This window comes from Garra rufa, unplaced genomic scaffold, assembly GCF_049309525.1.
Source record: "Garra rufa unplaced genomic scaffold, GarRuf1.0 hap1_unplaced_004, whole genome shotgun sequence".
Lineage (NCBI taxonomy): Eukaryota > Metazoa > Chordata > Actinopteri > Cypriniformes > Cyprinidae > Garra > Garra rufa.
Window position 1 is genome coordinate 2,546,723 of NW_027394279.1, and position 20,943 is coordinate 2,567,665.

Consider the following 20,943-nt stretch of genomic DNA (forward strand, 5'->3'; position numbering starts at 1 on the left):
CCGCTGACGAGTGGCAGAAGCCCCTCCCTTGACGCGAATTCGCGTCTGTTGTGAAGAAAATGGCGCCGCTGTGTTTGGCTTGCCTCTTGCTACTCGGTTTTCTATCGTTTGTCTTAGCTGTCGTTTCACCGGCTATAGTTTACGATCGGACTACGCTGCTGGAATTGTGTTCTGCAACAATTGGGCTACTAAACGCCCAGTCCTTCAAACTACCACCGCCACTGTTGTCATCAATTCCTCCATTTCTGAGACGCCCTGTCTGCCGGCTACCAGGCAGAAAACGCCGCAGAAGACGCGGTCGGAGAGGTGGGCTACATGTCAGGCTGAGGACTCACCTGGATTCTCCGTCGCTGAGGTGTGGAGATCGACCGGAGCTTGGCAGCGCAAGAAGATCGCGGGAATGTTACCGGTGGCTTCGGCTGGTTAGCCCCGACACCGGTGTTTCATCTCCGTGTCCCCGCCGTGGAAAAACATCTACCCGGTGCTGCATCCAAGGAAATCTCCGTCCAATTCCTCGCGTGACATCGCCGCCTGTTAACTTGACTACGTTCCGTATGGCACTTTGTAACACCAGATCGCTTAATAACAAAACATTTGTCCTCAATGATGCCATCTCCTCTCATAATCTGGATTTGTTTTTCCTCACTGAAACCTGGCTCCGTTCAGATGACGTCAGTGCTTTCTCGGAACTCCTCCCCTCTGGCTATCGTTACCTCAACACCCCGCGACAAACGGGTAGGGGCGGGGGGATAGCCACCATATACAGACAGTCACTGAAGTGCCGCCAGCTGTCCACCAGAGGCTTTTCCAGCTTTGAGTTACAAGCTTTTTTGCTCACATTGCCCTGTCCTATTTTATGTGCAATAATCTACCGGCCGCCTAGATTAAACAAGGACTTCTTAAATGATTTTTCAGAGTTTCTGTCAGAGTTCATGCCAAAGTTTGATAATATCCTAATTTGTGGTGATTTTAACGTTCATGTTTGTTGTCCCTCTGATAAATCTGCTAATGATTTTAAAGCACTTCTCCACTCACTGGATCTGACCCAGTCCATATCCTGCCCAACTCATAGGTTAGGTCACACCCTTGATCTCATCATCTCGCGTGGAGTGACAGTGTCAACCTGTGAGGTCCTGGATTTTCCCGTATCTGATCACTCTCTCATACGGTTTGACATCCGTGCGGCTCCACTTGTTCCCACACCCACCACCCCCCAACGTCGGCGTATCATCACCTCTTCTACAGTTAATGACTTTGTTGCTGCCTTTACTGCCTCTGATCTCTGCTCTGCTGCTGACTTGGTTCCACCTTCGTGTCCTGACCTTTTCCTCTCCTCCTTTCACACTATTTGCTCTCAGATTATGGACTCTGTTGCTCCCTACAAGATAATGGGTTCCAAAAGCCCATCAGTCCCCTGGCTCAATGATACAACTCGGGCCCTTAGGCGACGGTGTAGGCAGGCTGAGTGCAAATGGAAGAAGGATAGGCTGCAGGTGTCACTGGAGATGTTTAGAGACAGTCTTTCCACCTATCAGAGTGCAGTGAAGAAAGCTAAAGGACAGTACCTCTCCAATCTCATTAACAGCAACAGTCATCGCCCTGGAATTCTGTTCAGCACTATTAACTCAGTGATAAATCCGGTGTCTGGTAGTTTGAATGATGTATCTGAACACACTTGTAGTACATTCAAACAGTACTTTTTGGACAAGGTTATGTCTGTTAGGCAAGTCATCACACAAATCCCTGCTATTGTCAGACCCTCACAAGAGGCACAATATGTGCTGGAGAGCTTTGAGGCAGTTACCCTTGTGGACCTTAAAAAAGCTGTCCATGAGTTGAAGGCCGCCACTTGCCCTCTTGACGCCGTTCCTGCTAGGATTATGAAGGAGGCTATTGACATCATGGGACCCTGCCTCGTCTCCTTTATGAACAGCTGTCTTCGTTTGGGCACTGTTCCCGCTGCTCTCAAGCATGCCATTGTCCGACCGCTACTAAAGAAATCCAACCTTGATCCTTCCATACTGTCCAATTTCCGTCCTATATCTCATCTGCCATTCCTGTCTAAGCTGATGGAGAAGCTCGTTGTCTCCCAGCTCCAGTCTCATCTTCAACTGCACGCCATTGCCGATAAATTTCAGTCTGGTTTCAGGTCTAGGCATAGCACGGAATCAGCTTTACTTAGGGTCCATAATGACATTCTTGGAGCACTGGACAGTAAAAGCTCTGTGGTTTTGGTGTTACTTGACCTGACCGCTGCATTTGACACTGTGGATCATGCTGTCCTCATCTCACGACTTCAACACTCTGTCGGACTGCAGGGCATGGTTCTCAGATGGTTTTCTTCATACCTCACAAACAGGACTTTTTCAGTAATGCTTAACGACCTCTCCTCCTCAGCCGCCCCTCTGTCATCTGGTGTTCCACAAGGATCTATTCTTGGTCCTATTCTGTTCTCACTCTATATGCTGCCACTTGGTCAACTCATCTCCAGTCACAATGTCCGTTTTCACTTTTATGCAGACGACCTTCAGATCTATCTTCCTGTGGTTCTGAATAACCGTTCTGCACTGGACCCTCTCCATAATTGCATCCACAACATCAGAGAATGGCTTTCCCAGAATTTCCTTCACTTGAATGATGGAAAGACTGAGTATATCCTGTTCACCCCGGACTCACCCAACAGTTCCCTCACTTTTGGTCCTCTTACACCTCAGTTTGCTCCGACAGTGCGCAACCTGGGTGTTATTTTTGACAGTGGTTTGAATTTTGGTAAACAAATAAATGCAGTCGTAAAGGCAAGTTTTTACCAGCTAAGGCTCCTCAGTAGGGTCAAACCATTCTTGTCCCGAGCTGACCTTGAAAAGGCTGTCCATGCCTTTATCAGCTCGCGGATTGACTACTGTAATGCCCTCTACACTGGACTTAATCAATCACTTCTTAATCGGCTTCAATTGGTGCAAAACGCTGCAGCACGTCTCCTCTCCAACACCTCCAAACGCTCTCACATCACCCCTGTCCTTCACTCTCTCCACTGGCTTCCAGTGCGGTTCAGGGTGGAGTTTAAGATCTTGATGTTCGTGTTCAAGGCCATCAATGGTCTGGCCCCTGCCTACCTCGCGGAGTTGGTTAAGGTCTACCAACCAGCAAGAACTCTGCGCTCCTCTGAACACATTGCACTAATTACGCCCAGGTTCAACTATAAAAAGTTTGGAGGCCGATCATTTGCCGTCCAGGGCCCTAAACTGTGGAACGCACTTCCGGCACAGCTTCGCAGTAACAGTTGTGTGTTTTTAAATCACAATTGAAGACACATCTTTACAGTCAAGCTTTCGACACGTAGCCGCTGACTCGATTGCTGCTTTATGTTCCTTTTTGTGCTTGTATTTATTGTTGTCTGTTGTGATTCTTGATCTTTTTCTGGAAAGCGCCCTGGGCACCTTTCTGGCTGTTGTAAGGCGCTATATAAATAAAATTTGATTGATTGATTGATTTGATTGAAAATGTCACGCGCGAATGACGCGAATTTTACCGCGCGAATGGCGCGAGTAAACTCAAATGTTCAAGCGTTCAACTACGCGCGAATAGCGCGTTTTTTCCGCGCAAGTCGCGTCCGGTGTGAACGCACCATTAGGGAAAAAGCTGTCAGAGTACAAGATCACACAGACAGAAGATAAAATGATACCAACTACGAGACAGTTCCCTTATCCTGAACACTTACCACGACAGCAGAGAGAAAGCATGATGAGTCCAAGAGACTTTCCATATCTACCACATAAAGATTTCAAGATACATGGTGGTCAGATAGGCGACAGCGCTTCAGACATCGGCTATAATAACCTTTGCAAACAAATTGATGAAGGCATCAAGATGAATTACTCAGAGAGTGAGATAATTCAGGCTGTCCTGCGGATAGTTAAACCGGGACAGTTCAAGGAAATGCTCATCAATAAAGACGATCTAACTGTACCAGAGCTGAAAAGTTTTCTACAGTCACATTTAAGTGAAAGAGGCAGTAGTGAGCTTTTCCAGGAATTAATGAGTACAAGGCAACGAGAACATGAAACTCCACAACAGTTTCTATATCGTGTAATCGGCCTAAAACAAAAAGTACTTTTTGCTTCCAAACAGAGCAATACTCACATTGAATATGAGCCGCGAACCGTTCAGAATGTGTTCCTGCGTACAATTCATCAAGGTTTTCTACCCAAGTACAGTGACATCAGAAGTGAACTGAAACCTTTGCTCACAGATCACACAGTAACCGATGAAGCACTGCTGAAGCAAGTGATAAAGATTTCAAATGAGGAAAGTGAACGCCAACGAAGATTAGGTCAAGCCATACAGCGAAGACAGACTCAAGCTCATAGTGCACAGATTGACTCAGAGTCCAACGAGGGTGAATCAAACTCTAAAATGCAGAAAAAGAGCAAGACAAAGACCATACAATAAATAAGCGCTTAAGTAGAAACTTTAAAAAGTACAATTGACAATTTGAAACAAGCTAAAGAACCGTGTCACTGCTCTGTACAGATGGGAGCTGGTTCACATGTTATACCTAGACCAACGTCAGGGAGAAGAGGAGGACCATACGGGTGTCCAAAGTGTATAGAGGAGGGTAACAGCTCATGCAACCATTGCTTTATCTGTGGAGAAAAAGGACACAGAGCTATTGGATGTGGTAAAAGGACAAGGGGTACAAGAAATATGTACCAGCCTGCTGAGCTGAGATCATCAAGTGGAGGAAGGTCTCCAGAGAATGGAGCTTGTGAAGCCAATGCAAACAGTGCTGCCTGCTCTTACATGTCTAGAAAGACAAACTCAACGCACAACAGAGTAGCAGAACTAATTGGAAGCAAATGTTTGTTAAAGTGCAACATCAATGGTTATGCTGTAACTGCCCTACTTGACACAGGTGCTCAGGTCAGTATTATTGATCAAGCCTGGAAAAGAACATACTTACCTGATCAGCACTTGCGACCTCTGAGCGACTTAATGGGATCCAAACCTCTCCATGTCTTGGCTGTTAATGGTGACGTCTTACCATTCGATGGGTGGGTTGAGGCGACAGTAAACCTTCCTGGCAACAGTGATCCACAGTTAGCAGTTCAAGTTCCTTTCCTGGTGGGTAAAATGGCCCTGGAGCGACCCCTCCTGGGATTTAATGTCATTGAACAGTTGGTAAAAGGACAAACAAGTGGTGCAAGTGTTCTTACAACAATTGCTACCCTGCTAACGGGAGCTATGGAGATTAGAGACGATCAAGCTGAAGTAATAGTAAACTTTATACAGACCCAAAAACCATCTTATGACACTGAGGCCATTGTCAAAATTGGATGCCAGGATGTTGTTATTCCTTCAGGTCAACTGGCACATGTCAAATGTCCGATACCTGTAGATTTTGACTTGTCAGAGCCTGCCATCTTGTTCGAGTCTAATGTAGACAACCCACAGCTTGAACGACTTAACCTTGGAGATGGATTGCTGGAAGTCTGTGGGAGACAAAGGCCATTCATTAACATTCCAATAGGAAACCATACCAGTTATGACATTACCTTACCACGACGAATGAAAATCGGTAGCATACAGTCCATTAAGAAAATAGTGGAGACCGACCAAATAACAGAACCAGTCCCTGTGGAAGTTAACAGTGCAGAGACACAAGGAAGAACTGACAGCAACAGGATTACAGTGACGGAGCATTGGGACCCGTCTGTTGATTTAAGTCACTTGACTGAGGAGCAACAAAGGATGGCAAAGAGAATGTTGTACGAAGAGTCTGGGGCATTTGCACGCGATGACGAAGATGTGGGTTGTGTCCCAAGTTTGCAGATGTCTATCAACCTGATTGACAATATTCCTGTCCAAAGAGCATACTCCTCAGTTCCCAAGCCACTTCATAAAGAAGTTAAAGAGTACATCCAAGACCTTTTGGCCAGAGGTTGGATTGTGAAGTCAAAGTCCCCTTACTCTGCACCGGTAGTCTGTGTCAGAAAGAAGGATGGAACACTTCGACTCTGTGTTGATTATAGACTACTTAACAAGAAAACTGTTCCTGATAGGCATCCCTTGCCTCGTATTCAAGACCTCACTGATACTTTGGGAGGGTATAGCTGGTTCTCGATTTTAGATCAAGGGAAAGCTTATCACCAAGGCTTTATTGCAGAGGGATCACGACATCTGACTGCTTTCATTACTCCTTGGGGCCTTTATGAGTGGGTGCGAATCCCGTTTGGCTTAACTAATACGCCTGCTGCCTTTCAACGAAGTATGGAAGAGATGCTGGACTCTCTGCGTGATGAATGTTGTATCCCGTACCTCGACGATATCTTGTGCTATGCAAAAACTTTTGAAGAACATGTGGAAGGACTACGGAAGGTGTTGCAAGTTGTACAGAGACATGGAGTTAAGCTAAGACCGTCCAAGTGCGAAATGTTCAAAAAAGAAGTGCGATACGTTGGGCGACTGGTCAGTGCCGAAGGAGTCAGGATAGACCCTAAAGATTTGGATGCTGTACAAGCCTTGAAAGCAAAGAAACCTACCACAGTTGGAGAAGTCCGGAGGATGTTGGGATTTCTCAGTTACTATAGATCTTATGTTCAGGATTTCTCTCGCATTGCCAAGCCGATATATGATCTTTTGCAAGTGAAACGAGGGACAGAGGCTACCAAAACAAAATCCAAGGCAGATGGAAAAAAGAATGTTCAACTACCATCACGAACACCTATTGAGTGGAAGGAAGAACATCAAAAGATACTGTGCAGACTAGTTGAAGCTTTGACTACTCCACCTATCCTTGCGTATCCTGATTTTGACTTGCCTTACACACTTCATACAGATGCCTCAGAAAAGGGACTTGGAGCTGTACTTTATCAACGGCAAGCAGGCAAAATGAGAGTCATCGGATATGGATCAAGGACACTGACACCGGCAGAGAGGAATTACAGACTCCATTCAGGCAAACTTGAATTCCTTGCACTGAAGTGGGCAATCTGTGAAAAGTTTCGTGACTACCTATTTTATGCCCAGCACTTCACAGTTTATACAGACAACAACCCTCTGACCTACATAATGAGTACTGCCAAACTTAACGCTGTGGGGTATAGATGGGTTGGAGAACTGTCAGACTTCAGGTTTGATATCAAGTACAGACCTGGAAAGATGAATGTGGATGCGGACATTCTTTCCCGGTGCCCACTGGACATCAACCAGTACATCACAGAGTGCACAGAAGAGTTGTCTAGTGAGATTGTCAAAACCACATGGGAGGGTACGAAGGTTGCCGAACATAAAGATGTTGCTTGGGTCGCTGCTCTTAACCAGGCTCAGGAAGAACAACTGGAGAGCGATGCTGGTGAAGTCTTAGAAAATCTCAGTCATGATGAACTGCGGAAGGCACAGAGACTGGACCCAGCTATTGGTGAGATTATTAGGATGAAAGAGTCCAATGCAAGCATCACTAATGACATGAGGCACAGAGCCAGTGGACCTGTAAAGAAACTAATGCACGAATGGTCAAGACTACACCTGGATGATGGACTATTGTACAGGAGAACTGAGCAACGACGTCAATTTGTCCTACCAGCTCAATACAAGCAGAGAGTATTCCAGCACTTACATGATGACATGGGTCATGTGGGAGTAGAGAGAGTATTGAACCTCGCAAGAGACCGATTCTTTTGGCCATTCATGAAGAAAGACATTGAGACATATGTTACACGAAAATGTCCTTGCATCAAACAGAAGAAGCCTGCGATACACGAGAGAGCTCCGATGGGTAGTATAAGTACTAGCTCCCCATTTGAATTAGTGTCAATAGACTATCTGCATTTGGAACGTAGCAGAGGGGGTTATGAATATATACTAGTTCTAGTGGATCATTTTACAAGATTTGCCCAGGCATATGCGACTAAAAATAAGTCTGGAAGAACAGCAGCAGAAAGAATCTTCAATGACTTCATTCCCCGGTTTGGATTCCCAACTAAACTACATCATGACCAGGGTAGAGAATTTGAGAATGACCTCTTCAAAACTTTGCGCCAATTGTCAGGAATGAGCCATTCAAGAACTTCTCCATATCACCCTCAGGGCAATCCTGCTGAGAGGTTTAACAGAACACTACTCCAGATGATGAGAACACTGGCAGAGAAGGAAAAGGAAAAATGTAAGGAACATTTACCACAGATTGTGCATGCATACAATTGCACACGACATGAAGCGACAGGATACTCACCGTTTTACCTACTCTATGGACGACATCCACGATTACCCATTGATCTTGTGTTCAAAGTGACTAAAAGAGAGAAAAGTAACGATCCAAGAGGATATGCTAAACAGTGGGCAAAGCGAATGGCAGAAGCTTACAGAATCGCGTCAGAAAACAGTAAGAACTCAAGTGCCAGAGGAAAATTGTACTATGATAGGAAGTCCAGAGGAGTCGTTCTTCAGCCTGGTGACAGAGTACTCGTGAGAAACCTAAACGAAAGAGGTGGACCAGGAAAATTGAGATCATATTGGGAGCAAACTGTGTACGTTGTCAAGGAGCAAATAAATGATGGACCAATCTACCGAGTGGTCGCAGAGACGGACAGCTCAAAATCAAGAGTTTTGCACAGGAATCTGTTGCATCAGGTTAATGACTTACCAGTAGAGATCCCAGAGGAAACATCTAAGCACAGAACCAAGAGAAATCAAACAAGGCCGCAAAATGAGACCGGATCACCCTGTGAGTCTGATAGTGATGAACAGGATGACGAGAACTACTATTGGCTAAGGATACGAGACACCCGAGAGAACAACCAAAGACTTAACATTAACCAACCAACAAAGGAACTTACCCGTGATCCTCCACAACAACGATACCATATGCAACCTGAAAGAGAAAGGCAAAGACAGTGGACGAAGACCCTGAGACCACAACCTAGAGAGAACAAGAAACATACCTGTGATTCTTTGCGACAACAATCCTGTGAACAACCTGAAAGAGAAAGACCAAGAAAACAGACAGAGATTTGGGGAGAACCACCTACAGAAAATGAGAGACTTACCTGTAATCTTCCTGATGAGAATGAACGTACCTGTGAAAGACAAGTGACATGGGTAGAAACACTGGCAGGACAATCTGAAAAAGAAGAGGAACAGGTTGATGGAGAATGTAGTGAGATAGATGAAGGTGACACATCTAAGCAAGAGGTTCTCGAAATACCTACCTTGAGTTCAGAGGAAACTGACCAAACAAGCCAAGTCCGAAGATCCACACGTGACAGAAGACCCACACCTAGGTTAACTTATGAAATACTAGGTCAGCCAGCAATTCAGTCATACCCGACAGTAAACAGTTTAGAGACTTACGAGATGAATCAGACACCACATTGGGGGTTACCATCCTACCAAATTACACCTTACCACATTACACCTTACATTAGTCCACCTTATTTCCCCCTTACGCCACAAGTCACATTTCCATTTTGGGTACCTCCTATGACAATAGGGTACTAGAAGATTAAAGATAAAAGAGGTGTTATAAAAAATATGCTGGCAGGAGCCATCTTTCTTTGTCGGGGAGTGTGTGATACACCATTGTGTATCCACAATTGTAATGTTTGTTTTGTTATTAATGTATATATTTATTTATATATTTATACTGTGAAAAGTCATGTATTAATTATCACTACTAACGTCTGTGTTTAAAACAAAATATCATCAGCATTGCAGAAAGCACGCGCTGTGGGTTACCATGGCGATGCACGTTGTGTTTACCTCAGACGCTACTAAGCTGCGCTTGAGGAAAGACACTGACGTTTGAATGTGATTTTGTTTCTCCTGATAATTCAGGTATGTTTCATAAAAATTGAATATGTTTGTTATCATGAATGTAAATACATGCAAGTACACATTTCCTATGTGTTTGAAAGCGAATAGCTTGTTTACGGTAGTGAATTGAGTAAAGTCATTCAGATGAAAGTACCGGTAAAATGACAGTTGGTCTGAGTTACGTTTGTTACAACTATCTCCCCTATAAATAATATCTATTTATCTCAGTACGTGATAATCAAACATAAAATGACTTTAGAAAAACGTAAATGAATATGTGTTAGAGTATGTATGTAGTTTATGAGAGTAACATTGGTTATTGGTGTCAAGTGTAACCGTTACAATTTAAATGATACAAATAACAGACGCATGATTGTATCAATTGAGTTTAGTAGTTCAATGGTAAATTGTTATATATGGAGGTAATTACAGAGAAAAATGAGAAAGATGTCTGACTGAAAGAATTTAAAGTGTATTTTTTGTATCATACTGATAAACATACAGCAGGTATAATGATTATATATGTTATATAAAAGTGCACAGAGTGTATAAGTATTTGAAGACTTTATTGTTGTAAAAGAACTATACAAAAGAAGGGAACAAAACTGTTTGATTACATGAAACGTGATTTGTGAGGATGTTTTGCTGTTATATGAATGTTAATAAAGAGACGCTACTAAGCTGCGCTTGAGGAAAGACACTGACGTTTGAATGTGATTTTGTTTCTCCTGATAATTCAGGCACTTTTAATCTGCCTACGAGTTCCGCGGCCGGGACCCGTAACACTTTACTTTTTAAACATTTTTACAGCCTTATTCCAAAATTGATTAAAATTCATTATTTTCCAGTGTAAAATTCTTCAAACAATACCCCATAAATGACAACTTGAAATCTTTGCAAATTTCTCAAAAATAAAAAAAAGTTTTCACAGCCTTTGCTCAATACTTGAATACTTTGACACCAATTACAGCCTTAAATAATTTTGGGTATGATGCGACAAGCTTTGATCATCATCATCATCTGGCAATTATCTGCCATTCTTCTCCTTGCCTCTTCACCTCTCAAGCTGCCAGGTAGGATGGGGGTAGACGCATTTTTTTTAGGTTTCTCCAGAAATATTTGATTGGGTTTAATCCCAGGCTGTGGCTGGGCCACTTAAGGACATTCACAAGCATAGGGTCATTGTCCTGTTGAAAGGTGAACCTTCTGCCAAGTCTGAGGTTCTGAATACTATGGAATAGGTTTTCATTAAGGCTATCTCAATATTTTGGGGCATTGAGCTTTTCTTCTACTCTAACCAATCCCTCAGTCCCTGCTGCTGAAAAACAGCCCCACAGCATGAGGCTGCTACCAGCACACTTTACTTTTGGGATGTACTCTGCAGGTGAGGAGCAGAGCAGGTTTGCTTCAAACATGATGCTTAGAATTGAGGTTCATCAGACCAGAGAATCTCGTTTCTCAGAGTCTGAGGGTCCTTTAGGTGCTTTTTTTTTTTTTTTTCGTAAATTTCAAGTGTGTTTTCATGTGTCTTCACTAAGGAGAGAATTAAGTTAGAGTGACTATCAGGTTCTTGGTGACCAGTCTAGACCCGGTCCTTCTCCATCAATTGCTTAGTTTGGCCAGGAAGCCAGCTCTAGGAAGAGTCCTGGTTGTTTCCAACTTCTTCCATTAAGGGTAACAGAGTCTACATGCTTCTGTGAACCTTCAATCCTGCAGAAATTTTTCTGTACTCTTCCCCAGATCTGTGCCTCGATACAATCCAGTCTTGTGGTCTACAGACAATTCCTTGGACTTCATGGCTTGGTTTGTGCTCTGACATGCACCGTTAACCGTGGGACCTTATATAGACAGGTGTGTGCCTTTCCTTGAAAAACTTATTTCATGTTGTCATTAGGGGTTATTGTTTGTAGAATTTTGAGGAAAATAATGAATTTAATCCATTTAATCCATAATAAGGCTGTAACATACCAAAATGTGGAAAAAGTAAAAGCGCTGTGAATACTTTCCAGATGCACTGTACTTTGCAAAATTTTCACCCAAAGAGAGGGGACATGACTACTTATAAAACTTGTATTCATTTGTAAATGAGGCATGAACTATATCAGTACATGATAAAAATTTACATTTATTCATAGAAGGCTATAAATCAATTGTCACCTTATAGTTCATTCGCAATCCAATAATCTGAGCCAGGAAGGAGCGGGTGAATCTGGCCCGTACCAGCTGCTTATAGGCCCCACCTAAAGCTGATTCATAAAGACATTTCCCCACCACTCGACCTGCAAACTCATACATCTTCACCCTCAGGTGAGGGGGGCGATCTGCATTTGGGTGGACCTGCCCAACAAAACACAGAACAACTAATTTCATATAAGCTCTTGACCAACATCTTAATATTAAAAAGTCAATGCCTTTATTACTACAGTTCATTTTAAGGTGATGAGTGTAATTTGTAAACCTTTTAAAATACTTTCTTAGCATAATATACACAGACAGTTGTACAGAACTTTTTATCCATCTTATTTTGTGATATTATACACTGACCAAATTTATAAACGCAACACTTGTTTTTGCCCCCATTTTTCAAGAGCTGAAGTCAAAGATCTAAGATTTTTTTCCTATGTACACAAAAGGCCTATTTCTCTCAAATATTGTTCACAAATCTGTCTAAATCTGTGTTAGTGAGCACTTCTCCTTTACAGAGATAATCCATCCACCGTCTCAGGAAAGCTCATCTGCATGCTCGTCATCCTCATCGGGGTCTCGACCTGACTGCAGGTCGTCGTCGTAATCGATTTGAGGGGGCAAATGCTCACATTCGATGGCGTCTGGCACTTTGGAGAGGTGTTCTCTTCACAGATGAATCCTGGTTTTCACTGTACAGGGCAGATGGCAGACAGATATTATGGACCCATGTTGCAAGGATCTGTACACAATTTCTGGAAGCTGAAAACATCCCAGTTCTAGCATGGCCAGCATACTCAGAGGACATGTCACCCATTGAACAAGTTTGGGATGTTCTGGATCTGTATACGACAGCGTGTTCTAGTTCCTGCCAATATCCAGCAATTTCGCACAGCCATTGAAGAGGAGTGGACCAACATTCCATAGGCCACAATCAACAACCTGATCAAGTCTATGCAAAGGAGATGTGTCGCACTGTGTGAGGCAAATGGTGGTCAAACCAGATACTGACTAGTTTTCGGACCCCCCCAATACAGTAAAACTGCACATTTTAGAGTGGCCTTTTGTGTTTATAATTTCGGTCAGTGTATAATGTCACAGCTATCTTCTGTGAACGTCATTAGTCACCTTAGGTAAATGACTAGAAAAACAACAAAATGCAATAAATACAATAAAACTATTTGTGCTATTAAGTAGAATGTTTTGAATTACAACAGTACATTAAAATATTATGATAAGAAATACCAGTTTACAATATCAAGAAGCATAAAAAGCTATTTTATACAGCTAAGACTTACCAAACCTTGGTTGTTGTCACTAAAGCGTGTGAAAAGCTGGTTATTTGTATCAAACAGAGCCTTACAGATAAGCTCAAACCACTCACGTCGTGGTCCTCCCCAGTCCAGAGCTAATAAACACATCCAACCACATAAAACAAATCAACCTTTAAATATGATTTTATGTTTATGCATGGTGAAAAACAGAAATGTCATGAAATGTCAAAAACATATAAATGGTTAAAAAAAATTGTATTAAATATTTTATTTGCTTGACAGGTTATGTGAAATGCATAAGAATAACTAGTATAACCAACCTTCCTCATCCTGGAACACAACTTCAAAGTTCTTACTCCAATCTGACACAGAAAAGTTCCGCGTGGCCTTCAGAGACTAAGAAAAGGGGAAAAATAGTGTCATAAGAAGACATAATAAAAAAAAGTCAAAGAAATAAATAGTGCAGGTTTGTTCCATCTTTTTTTATTGAGCTGCATGGCCTATGAGGAATGACCAGCTAGATTTGCTCACCGATTCAAGGAGAGAGTGACGGCTGATTTTCAGACAGGTTTTAGTCCGAGGCCTCTTGGAGTGAATGTGTCTCAGCTCCCGCTGAAAAAAGTTCACTTTATCCTGAAAAGTTTCTGATCCACCTATAAGATGCAAACAACAACAAAAAAACATCAAACACACCAATATATCTACATTTGATTTTATTTACTGGCACACTGCCACTCACACTAACCAATGTTCTTGTGGAGAAAGCGGATAAAGGTGGCAGCCATGATATTTCTGTCCTTACAGCTGAGCTCTACTGGAGGCTGAATCCCATCATCTACTACCAGTGTTAGATATTTATGAACAGGGTCTGGTCCGTGGTAAGTAAACTGCCAGAATTAAAACAGAAAAAAATATATAAATTGTTGAATAAAATAACAGCTTTTGCATTCAGCAAAAGAACAGTGTTTTTGGTAAAATGATTCAGAAAAGAAAGTAGTCTGAAAAAAGATAACCTTAGTTCCGGGACACACACGGAAAGTGAAAAGGCGCCAAGGAATAATTTTCAGGTAAAACTCCTTCACAGAGAATTGCTGAAACACAATATAATAAGACATTTAAATGAACAAAGAATCAATATAAACAAACAAAATTAACCACACAAACATAGCATTAAAGGGTTAGTTTCCCCAAAAATTAAAATCTGTCATTAATTACTTTCATGTTGCTCCAAACCTATTTTTGATGAAATCCAAGAGCTCTCTGACCCTCCATAGACAGCAAGGATGCTTCTACGTTCAAGGCCCAGAAAGGTACCAAGAACGTCGACAAAATAATCCATGTGACATCAGTGGTTCAATCGTAATTTTACGAAGCTATGATTACTTTTTGTGCAAAAAAAAAAACAAAATCAAAAACAAAAACAAACTTTATTCAACAATTCTTCTCCTCTGCATCAGCCTAATGCCATTTTGGAGAGTATCACAACGCATACATGCTTGCTGTCTACGGAAGGTAAGAGAGCTTTTTAGAATTAATCAAAAAAATCTTAATTTGTGTTCCGAAGACAAATTAAGCTCTTATGGGTTTGGAACAACATAAAGGTGAGTAATTATTGACAGATTTTTTGAGTGAACTAACACTTTAACCCATTTAAAATATATTTTACCTTTGGTGAGATATAGCAATAAACCTTTTTTGGTTTCTTGACCTTCTCTGACTGTCCCTCTACAGGGGAGTCATGTTCCTCCTCATCATCACCCATGGAGGGCCGTCTCTGCAGGGCTAGCTGGGAGGATGCTAAAAACTGCCAAGGACAACTACTGTAAGTGCCCATGCTGTAGAGGTATGCCTCAAAGTAGATGCTTATGCCTGGGGTAGATACGTTTTTCTCCACACAGTTCTTCTCGTTTTCTGTGTAAGTGCATAATGGCGAAAAGACATTAAGAAAAAGGTTACAGCAATTCACTTCCACTCTTCTGGATGTTATGTAATCATATGATTTAGCTGTCTTCTGTCGTTTCTCTTGCAATTACATTGAAGAGAACAGGGATCCCACACTTTGACCACTGAAATTCCATGACTTCCATGAAGCAACCATCTTCTTCATATTCTTCTTTTTTTCCCCGCTGCAAACCAGCGTCCAAACAACTTGTATCATAAGCTTCTCGTGGGCTACAATTTCTAACAGGAAGAAATCCAGTCTCACATGATAACTCCTGTTGCACATGTTACATTATTTGCTGCATCACTTCTCGCATTGTGTTTGGTTGTTAAAGACAAAACAGAGTTGTCTGTGACACTTCCTATTGAAATGCTGTGTAATGTGTGACCCTGTCTCTGATTTGTTGTGAAAACAATACAACAGTATCTAGCGTGAGTCTGGAAGTCCTAGGTTACATTAAAAATAGTACCCTTACTGACTGGCAACAGAGCAGCTTGTTTAGTTCTTGCTTCAAGTCTGTTGAACACCAAAGACTGGGCCAAAACCCTGAATCAGTCAGGTTTGATATTGGGTATTCTAGTATTCTAGTATTCCAGTCAAGAACAGCCTTGTGGGGATTAATTTGAATGTGGCCATTAGAGGCAATAAATTCTAGCACTGGCAACACTAGATTTTCATTCTAAACTTGATACAAACGAGATACTTTTCTGAGAATGTATGTTTAATAGAGTTGTAATTTTTGTGTTTTAAATTAAGTTTTCTTATTATGCTTAGCTTTTTATTAGTACAGTATACTTTTTTTCATCGTTATCCGGTAAACACACTGGAAATTCATAGAATTTGGTGAAAATATGAGGGAACCGTGTAGGTAAAAAGTCTCTCCAGCAACCTCTCCACTACCAAGATTAACTCACCACTGAGTACAATGATGTCAAACTCCCCATTGCTAAGTGGCTGGTTCCTGTATGATATGCAAGCTCTAAAGCAGCCTTTTTTCCTGAAGGTGAGCCTCATCAGAACTTGACACTGTGGCTTGTTTAACGATACCGAAGTGCTGTAGCAATCATCTGAGCTCTCCTCCACTGTGCCCAACTGTAGGAACAGTGAAAAAAAGAAATCTGCATGGAAACTCTATTCTGCTAGACCTTCAACCCCTTTAATGCTAATACATACAGCAAAACTTTGACAGTTTTGATATAACTAAAAACTTACTGGGTGGACATGCATGCTGTAATTGACCTCATCCACAAGTGAGACAGAGTTACTGGTGGGGTTACCATACTCATCACGTGGTTCTATCTGCAGTGTGTGCTGCTGGCCATAAGTCAGAACCAGTGTGGAGAAGTGGTATGCTATCTTTGTTTTGGATGGGACCACAGTACCTGCAACACATGCATGCAATTTATATAATTTCTCATCTGTATCTGTTCATTTTGACTACAAAAGAAAGTTTTTTCGAAACGCACAGCTTAATGTCAGCCTAAATGTAACAACATATTACCTAATAATTATTATACATTACTAATACATTTTGACTAAAAAATAAAGTTTTTTCAAAATGCACAGCTTCATGTAAGCTTAAATGTGACAATGTATTACCTGATAATTATATTACTATTAAAAAGGCATTTAAAAGAGAAAACTGGCAATGGACATGCTGGTTCTTCTGGCAGCCATTTTTAAAGACTTTCTTTACTGAGCCTGATTTTGGGGACTGCAAGCATACATACCTATTTTAACTTACAATGGAAGACAAAATTGTTGGGACAGCAGAATGTTTCAAAATAATGACATAATTATTTATTATTTCTTTATTACCTTTAAAAAACAGTTCTGCTGTTTTTCACAATTGCATTGAAATGTTTTGCATTTAAAGGTGCTATAGAATGGAAAACTGTATTTACCTTAGCATAGTTGAATAATAACAGTTCTGTACGTGGACATGACATACCGTGAGTCTCAAACATAAATCTGGTGTTTGCAAAAGACCACTGAAAAATAGGCCAATTCCAACATAACAGCAACTATGAGGTTATAGTCTCGGAATCATTAATAGCCACACCCCCAACATTTGCATAGCCGAATCATCAGAAGTTCTGCAGGTGGGCTATTGTGAAAAAACAAAGTGCAGAGGATGTTAAGTGCAGGGATGGGTTAATGTCTGTACTCAGGAAGGCACAGAAAACAAATAGCGCGTTCTAATAAAATAAGGCCACAGAAGGGACATGGTTAGCTTATTGCTAGCGGTTGCCTGTTACATTGCAGTACATACGATTTTACTTACCACATAAAGAGAGTAAGGAGAGATGATGATGGCGAATGATTTACAGATCCTGAGCATCACTAACAAGCATCTAAACTTGTAAAATATGTGATAAGTACTTCTATCAATGCATTCTATGGCACCTTTAAATGCTTTCATCAGGTCATCTTGCAAGTCTTTGACAGTAAATTGAAGGTTTTTACTTTTACTGATCAAACATTTTATTCTCCTTCTTAATTTTTTTCCTTTTCTGGTACAACCTATGAACAAGGTGTTGGTGTTTTGAAAATCTTGTAGCCGCAGACTTTTTAATATAATAAGTCAGTCGGGGTGTAAATATTAATCGATTAGATTATGCAGCCAACGATTCAATGTATCGATTCGTCCACAAGAGTATCGATTAATGTGTTTATTTTGCCGCCTGTTTGTTCACCTGTCTATTTTTAGCATCCGTTCCGACCTTTCTTTTACTGTCTATGGCTCCGACGTAAGAGTAGTACCTACTCCTAAGCTGCGGGTGGTGCTTATCTCATTATTGTCTTCTACTTCACACGCATTACTTACGTTTCACAGTCTATCTATGTTGTTCCTGTTCACACACCTCACATTGTTGTCTGACTTTCAAGAGGGATGGAACCGCCAGAGCGAGCTGGCAATGAAAGTGAAATGTTACACACTCCAGTCGGCGTCAAGTCATGGGTGTGGAAGTATTTTGGCTTCAGAAAAACAGATGAAGCAGTGGTAAGAGATGTTGCCGTTTGCAAAGAGAAAGACTGTCAGTGTGAGATAAAATACTGCGGCAATACGTCAAATCTATCCGCACACCTGAAAAGGCGCCATGGTATTGATGGCGAGTGTAAGGAAAGAACACAGGCTTCCACGCCCCTGACATCACTGACAACGTTTTTTCCTCCAAAGTTGTCTAACACTTCAAAAAGAGCAAAAACATCACCAAAGGCATTGCGTTTTTCATATGCAAAGACATGAGGCCCTATTGCGTCATAGAGAACGAAGGCTTTAGATGCCTGTTTTGTTGATTTATTTGAAACTTAATAGATATCATGTAAAAATATCTAGTATTGAATCGGATCGAATCGCATCGTATCACAGGGAATTCTGAAGTATCGAAAATAATCAAATCGTTGGCTTAAGAAATCGCTATCGTATCGAACCGTCTTGAAGGCTCCGATTTACACCCCTGTAAGTCAGTATGTTCTCTATAGCTTCAGCTATACATACATTTAGCTAATGCATGCACTAAAGTTAAGTAGCAAATATGGCCAAGTCAAACTTTAGCACATGCATTGGCTAAATGTATGTACATGTAACAGCTCAAGCTAATTCAGTTTTGTGGCGAAATTCTGTTTTAACACAACTTTGTACAATACCATTTAAATAAGTGACTTATTATATTAAATAAGTATTAAATCAGTGAAATAAGTTGCCTTCCCTTTGCTTGCCTTACTAAACTGTTTTTTGACTTCAATTTTAAAACTTCAGAAACTTACATTACAAGCTTACATTTGTAAATTATAACAGTCCAAACACAAAGAACATTAGAAAAGTGAGAATTAGGAATCTGTACTTGCATTTTACCTGGTTGAAATATCTTGTAGTAAGGACTGTAGGCCACATTTAGGCCTCCAAGCTTGACAGCTACTTCGTAGCGCCCAGCCTTACGCACAGTGAAGGCCACTTTGACTATATTAGACTCGGGCTCCTGAAGGACCTCCTGGGTCACAGGGACTTCTAAAGCCAGCTCTATGTGAGTGATGTTTACCCTTAATCCCACAGGTCTGTGTGCAGGAAAGGGCTGGCCATTTTTGTAAAAGAGCTGGGAGGGGATTTCAAAAACAACTAATAAATACATGCAACTGTCTACTAGTCAATTTTAAGTTAGAGTTGCATAAAGCACCTATGTATTGTCAAGTACAGAATCAGTATAGACTTTATACAACTTTTAAAAAACTTCTGAGTAAAACTTGTGATTAGTCACCTGCACACGGAAACTCATTGTTTGACCCACTTCCTGTGGCTCTTTCCAGTCCCAGGAGACCTTGCATGAGCGTGGGTCCAAATAATTACCCCGCACATAGTCATAGATACTGCGGTCCCCATGTCGGGCAGGGTCATCATTCTGTAAGAAGCTGACCACACGAGCAGCAAGCTCACACAGAAATTTGATGGTAAAGACGAATGCGATGATGGAAACAGTTATTCCACCTAGAGAGAGTAGATTAGTCTTACAATACTGATTTTTTCACATTTAGGGACCAATTCTTATTATTAACTACCATAGTTGCTTATTAGCATTAATATAACGAGCATATTGGCTGTTTATTTACATAGCACATTTTAATGCCTTATTCTGCATGACCATATTTTAGATCCCTTAATACTACACCATACCTAAATGTAACAGTTACCTTACTAACTATTAATGAGCAGTAAATCAGGAGTTTACTGATGCAAAAGTGTTAATTAATAATTAGCTCATAGGTCCCCAAACTAAAGTGTGACCACGTAAAATAAAAAAATAAAAAGGTATCTTCCCAAACAATACAAGAAATGGAAACTAATAACATAAAAAGTTTCATACTGTCTTTATAAACATCTGTTAAAGAGGTTTAAGTATTTTCACAGACAATCCAACAAATTGAAACAACATAAAACATAAAGAAACGTTAGTACAAAACTAATAATGTAATCAAAAGCAAAAGTTTTATAAAGTTTTAAAAAAAAAATTATAAAATTCATAAAAAAAGGTATGATTTTATTTCTTTCGTAGAACACAAAAGGATATATTTTTATGAGTGCTCACTTCTCTCTTTTTTATACAGCAAAAGAATACAATGACCACAGGTTGTGAAACTCCAAAAAGGTGTTTGTGTATATATGAAATGTACTATAAGAATCAAAGGACTTCAATTGATGGTTAAAGGAATAGTTCACCCAAAAATGAAAATTATGTCATTAATTAATCACCCTCATGCCATTCCAAACCCATAATATCTTCAATTATCTTAATTAAGATATTTTTGATGAAGTCCAAGAGTTTATAGACAGCAATGGAACTACCACGTTCAAGAAACGTAGCAAGGACACTGTTAAAGGAGAACTCCGGTGTGATATTGACCTAAAGTGTATTGAATCATGATACCGAGTGTGAACGTACCTTGCATATTTCATCTCGGTTTGTGTCCAGCTGTCCGAAATCTGGGGTCAGTTAGCCGATGCTCACAACAGCTTGTCAATGAAAGTCAATCGGGCATCGAAGGAGCCATGTAAATAAATCACTGTTTTACGCCATTTACGAGGCACAAAGTAGCTCCACACTTCATCGGTAGACTTCCTAGGGCCCTGACATTTAAAACGAGACATTGAGAACTCAGAAAAAGCACCGGTAGTTTATTTACAAGAAGATTTATACAGACATCTTCCACCAGGAACAGAGCAGTCGCCGCCATCTT

At 41.0% G+C, this 20,943-nt stretch overlaps 1 protein-coding gene across 2 annotated transcripts in view; it reads right to left on the minus strand.

Moving 5' to 3' along the window:
* Window positions 1–20,943, minus strand: part of arel1 (apoptosis resistant E3 ubiquitin protein ligase 1) — a 108,052-nt gene that overhangs the window by 38,152 nt on the left and 48,957 nt on the right. For both annotated transcript variants that reach the window (XM_073832600.1, XM_073832599.1), the window contains 11 exons: window positions 19,470–19,696; window positions 19,070–19,307; window positions 16,423–16,592; window positions 16,125–16,302; window positions 14,935–15,179; window positions 14,282–14,359; window positions 14,014–14,155; window positions 13,800–13,921; window positions 13,589–13,664; window positions 13,293–13,402; window positions 11,968–12,147 (listed from right to left, as the gene is read on the minus strand). In XM_073832600.1, the coding sequence (XP_073688701.1) occupies window positions 11,968–12,147; window positions 13,293–13,402; window positions 13,589–13,664; window positions 13,800–13,921; window positions 14,014–14,155; window positions 14,282–14,359; window positions 14,935–15,179; window positions 16,125–16,302; window positions 16,423–16,592; window positions 19,070–19,307; window positions 19,470–19,696 (1,766 nt within the window). The remainder of the gene's footprint in view (window positions 1–11,967; window positions 12,148–13,292; window positions 13,403–13,588; window positions 13,665–13,799; window positions 13,922–14,013; window positions 14,156–14,281; window positions 14,360–14,934; window positions 15,180–16,124; window positions 16,303–16,422; window positions 16,593–19,069; window positions 19,308–19,469; window positions 19,697–20,943) is intronic.